Source organism: Aptenodytes forsteri, unplaced genomic scaffold, assembly GCF_000699145.1.
Source record: "Aptenodytes forsteri isolate BGI_AS27 unplaced genomic scaffold, ASM69914v1 Scaffold63, whole genome shotgun sequence".
In the NCBI taxonomy this organism is placed as follows: Eukaryota; Metazoa; Chordata; class Aves; order Sphenisciformes; family Spheniscidae; genus Aptenodytes; species Aptenodytes forsteri.
The window spans coordinates 3279673-3284306 of NW_008794709.1; the positions used below are offsets into that span (position 1 = coordinate 3279673).

The 4634-nt window shown below is 42.9% G+C and overlaps 2 protein-coding genes across 3 annotated transcripts in view; one reads left to right on the top strand and one right to left on the bottom strand.

The window, feature by feature from the left end:
- RANBP9 (RAN binding protein 9) overlaps positions 1–2087 on the top strand; it is a 32864-nt gene extending 30777 nt beyond the window's left edge. The window contains exons 12-13 of one of the 2 annotated variants that reach the window (XM_019470618.1): positions 598–709; positions 1138–2087. In XM_019470618.1, the coding sequence (XP_019326163.1) occupies positions 598–709; positions 1138–1268 (243 nt within the window). In that variant the 3' untranslated portion in view covers positions 1269–2087. The remainder of the gene's footprint in view (positions 1–597; positions 710–1137) is intronic. The other variant, XM_019470619.1, reaches the window with a different exon arrangement.
- Positions 2088–2544: 457 nt separating this feature from the next.
- The window catches only part of LOC103894357 (NAD-dependent protein deacylase sirtuin-5, mitochondrial), a 14985-nt gene continuing 12895 nt past the window's right edge, over positions 2545–4634 (bottom strand). The window contains exons 14-16 of the mRNA XM_009273719.2: positions 3778–3899; positions 3613–3690; positions 2545–2953 (exon numbers count right to left, since the gene is read on the bottom strand). Coding sequence (XP_009271994.2) covers positions 2886–2953; positions 3613–3690; positions 3778–3899 — 268 coding nt within the window. The 3' untranslated portion in view covers positions 2545–2885. The remainder of the gene's footprint in view (positions 2954–3612; positions 3691–3777; positions 3900–4634) is intronic.

The window sequence follows — 4634 nt, forward strand, 5'->3', positions numbered from 1 at the left end:
GTTTTTTTTTGGGGGGGGGGGGAGCAGTATTCTAGTCAGCTGTGGTGTAGCACTGTCTCCTGTCTTGTCTGTGTAGCACATTCACAGGGAAGATAATTTCATACTGTAATGCAAGTAAAACCAGAGATGAATTTAGCACTTCCCTCCATCTCATTTCTGACCACATAGCTTGGCCTCTTGAATCCAAGTGCTGCGTTCAGCTCTAATGATAAATGAACTGCAAGAAAGAGGATTGATACAGACATCTAACGTGCTCTCTTTAGTACTCTGTGTGTTAATTGGTTTACCTTGATTTGAGACCGCTCTGGAAAAGAATTCCCCTGCCAAAGACCGACTGCATGCAATTTTCAATCTGTTTTCTCTTTCCCCATCACTTACTAAAATACTGCTAACGAACGTTTGTCTTTCTGTTGGGAAAAACACTGCTTGCTCAAAATGGAACAAGTCCTGCTACGCTTACTTTTTATCCTTTCGTATTGATGACGGACACTGACAATCACCTTTGCGATTCTGAATCAAAATGGGTGAAGAAAATAGTCCTTGTTTTCACTAGTAGAATATTACTGCGAGAAGTTAATGAAAATCATCTTTCCACAGGATGCATTCAGTTTACTTGCATATTCAGATCCCTGGAGCAGCCCTGTTGGAAATCAGCTTGACCCGATACAAAGAGAACCTGTGTGCTCTGTACTCAATAGTGCAATACTAGGTACGTGAGGGCTGGTGGCTTTCACGCGTGGTACGGGGTGCCTTTTGTTCCCGACAGGTAGCACTGCTGCTCACCACGCATCATTTGCTGGGCTTAGCACTGGGCTGGCTGAGTGATGAGCACAGTATAGCAATGTTACGGTACGCTCTTTCAGTAAAAGGGAGGGGTCGTTTGCGGGGCATGTTAATGTAACAGATGTAATTGTTGTCATCATTGTTGTTCAAAGCAAAAATGGACCTGTTCAATAACGGTGCTACACAGGGAATTTGAAAATGTGGCTTTGTTGCTCCTGCTGTCTTGCTGTAAGAGCAAACTTTGCAAGTGAGCACATGAATTTTGAAATGAATGATTTAAGCAAGCTTAAAATTTGTTTTCAGTGCATTACTATAAAATTAATCAGTATTTTAACTGCCGTGATTCTTTTTCAGAGACTCACAATCTGCCAAAGCAACCACCGCTTGCCCTAGCAATGGGACAAGCGTCTCAGTGTCTAGGATTGATGGCTCGATCGGGAATTGGATCCTGCGCGTTCGCCACGGTGGAAGACTACCTACACTAGCTATGCATTTGAAGAGCTGAAAGGTGGTGTGGCATATTCAACGTGGAAGGTAGACCAGCTCTGCTGACTGGAATTTGGAATTTTAATTATGTACTAAGGACAAGTCTGTCGCTTTATGTTGCTTCCTAGTTTACAGCATGATGCAAATGATTTCTAACTTAGCGTTAGGAGAAAATGTCCATCTTTAAACCTCTTAGACAACTAAGAGTTGACAACATCACTGATAATGTCAGACATCCAAATTGACACGTACAGATCCTTTAAACGATTGTCCAAAACAAACCAAAAATCCTGCTACCTTGTGGTGGGACGGAAGAATGGAAAATGTGGATGTATTAGCATGTGGGTGACGTAAACGTCAAGCAGGATGACTTGCCAACCTCCACCCCCATTGTTACATAGTTCAATCAGTGTAATTTACAAAATGCATAAAACACCTGATGGTTTGGATATATAGTGTTGATGGGAAGAAATGATATTTTTTAATGTGTACTGTAAAACTTGAATTACTCAGGAGCTGAGTGAATATGTTTGTTGCTACTTACAATCCCAACCTGTTGATCTTAGTAGTTTTTTGTTTTAACACGGTCTTCAACTTTGTTTCCTTGTTTAACTACAGACAGCTTCTGTTGTGTAGACTCACCAGTTTAACTGTTGTATTATAACAGTATTACATGTCAACACAGTGTGGTTATGACCTATTTATATAAAAACCAAATATTTAGTCAATTTACAGTCTTAATTTAATCTTTGTACACCTTGCATTTTTAAAAGTGCTTAAATAGTACTATATTGCAATAAAATGTAGTGATACCATAATTAACCAGCCATTAAAAACTTACTTCTACATACATGGTAGCATGGACTTGTATGCTACATTTTCCTGGTTCTAGAGTTCTATCCTAGAACAGCTGTTCTCATGTAGACCCACACATTCAGCATGATGGCTCACTGGTCGAACCGGGGATGCCACTTCCCTGTGCCAGAGCACTGCGCCAGGCTGTCAGAAGTTAAAGGTTTACTGTGTTCTTGCCATGAAGCAAGTCTAGCTAGCAGGGCAAAGTCAAGGTGCTGCTGGAAGCTCATTCACTCCTCCCTGAAGATGGGGGAAAAAAACCTTATTCTGTGAAAGTAAAGTACTCATCAGTCTGGACAGTAGTGTCCCCGCTCCACAAACCAACTTAATGATTCTGGTCTTAGGATACAGCCTTTCTTTAGAGATGCAAATCACTGAAAAAGCAGGAATAACGGATTGTTGTAAGAAATGCAGCATCCAGACCAGTAAGTACCACATCGCTCATCTTTATTCTCTGCAAAGGAGCTGCCTCACAGAGCAGCACCCAGCTCTAGAAGGCTGGTTGTAACACCAGCTGTTCTAAGTCAGTGTTAAGGATACACAGCTGTTTCTTAGCTTCCCTGACCCCTTCTGAAAGGGGAGGGAAGAGAACAGGGAGGTCAGTTCAGGCACAGCTTTGTGAAGATCAGTGCCAGCTGGTGGCTGGAGCTGAAAGCAGAGCGATGATGGAGAAGTGGGGAGAAAACACCTTTGTTGTGTTGAGAGACTAACTTTCAGCAGAAGTCCTTAATAGCATCTTCTGAAAAAAGCTGTCTTCATACTCAATTTTTAATCTGCGTTGAGAGCCAACGTTTTTTAAACCTTGCTGCTCTTTGCTTTTTTTCTTGCCCTTAAAAAAAAAAAAAGGCTGTTAGTTACCATTGTCTTAGCCCATCTACTGCAGCATTTCAGAACAGAAGAACCAGCTGGAAAGCTGATAAACTTCCTATCATAGTTCACATACAACAGCTGGCTTCCACTGGCCAGGGCACCAACTTGTGCCCATCATCTCCTTCAGAAGGAGGGCAGGGGGTACAGCAGTGTGGCTGTAACTGAGGCCTGTAGGAGTCTGTCCCCATTCATTTCTGTAACGTCACTTTTTACGAGGAGAAAGAGGCACTATTTCCCTGTGCTCACACAGAAGTTCGGGATTTGACATCCCTGGTTTAAGTTTTACACGTCTGAAATGACTTCCAACAACAGCTCAGGGATTGTAGGCTGAAACAACAATTAGAGTATTCATTTCAACAAGCAAACATGGTTCTAGACCCAGATGCTCACCAAAAATGAGGTAATTTTTTCAAATTCTGTCTTGCACACCCTTCCCAGCAGAGCGCTTGCTACACCCACTCAGGCTGCAGTGCCCTGCTGCCCTTCTCTTACTGTGAGGTTCTTTGAGATACGAGGTAGCAAGATGCAGCCCTCTAACAGGAGAAAGCTTTTTTTTTTACAGTGTACTTTAAACCACATACACATACAGTAGCACCTGCTTTGACTTTCTATACTCACCCCAAGACTTGTCCACAAACTGAACTGCAGCTTTTTTAACTGGGTTTTTCTTATTTTCAAGGGAAAAAAATTCATTTGCTGAAATGGAGATGAGCATTAATTAATTACCAAGTGTGACACCGACAAATCTAGATGCAGACCCACCTAAGAAGGAAAACTGCTTACCCTGTGCCCGGTTGGTGTCTGGTCCGTAGAGATGAGTGTTTAAAAAGTCTTTGGCGAGCTGTTGGTGGAGGCCTGTTAAACTCTGATCTTTTAAGCACACAGCCGTATAGTTTCCTTTTGACCTAGTTAAATAAAGAGATTAAAATCCCTGTAGCATAGTTACAGAACAATAGACACACTAGTTTAGTTTAGTTAATGCTTTGCTGCTTGAGCACAACAGTCACCGGTGCTGGTTTCTGATGCTCAGCCAAGCTTTGCAGTGGTACTAAAAAAACCCAACAATTGGACCAAGACTCTCAACCCATCATCATATGCCTTTATGTGCCCCAAGTAGTTCCGTGGGAGTCTTGAACTAGTCCTACCAGAAGCTAGCGCAATTCCTCTACAGGGACATCGGTGACAAAGAAACAAAGGGGAAAAAAAAAGAAAAAAAGGCTGAAACGCAAGAATTCAGTGCTCAGAACCAGACCTGCAGCAGCACATAACAGAATGCCTACTGATGTGCTTATGACTGCCCAGTTATCTCATAGCAGTTGTACATACACAATTGTGGTTTAACCCAGCAGGCAGCTAACCACCACACAGCCGCTGGCTCACTCCTCCCCACCCCACTGCGATGGGGGAGAGAATCGGGGGGGAAAAAAAGAAAAATTCGTGGGTTGAGATAAAGACAGTTTAATAGGACAGAAAAGGAAGGGAAAATAATAATAATAGAATACACAAAGCAAGTGATGCAGAGTGCAGTTGCTCACCACCCGCCGACTGATGCCCAGCCAGTCCCCGAGCAGCGGCCCCCCCGGCCAGCTTTCCCCAGTTATGTACTGAGCATGACGTCACATGGTGTGGAATGTCCCTTT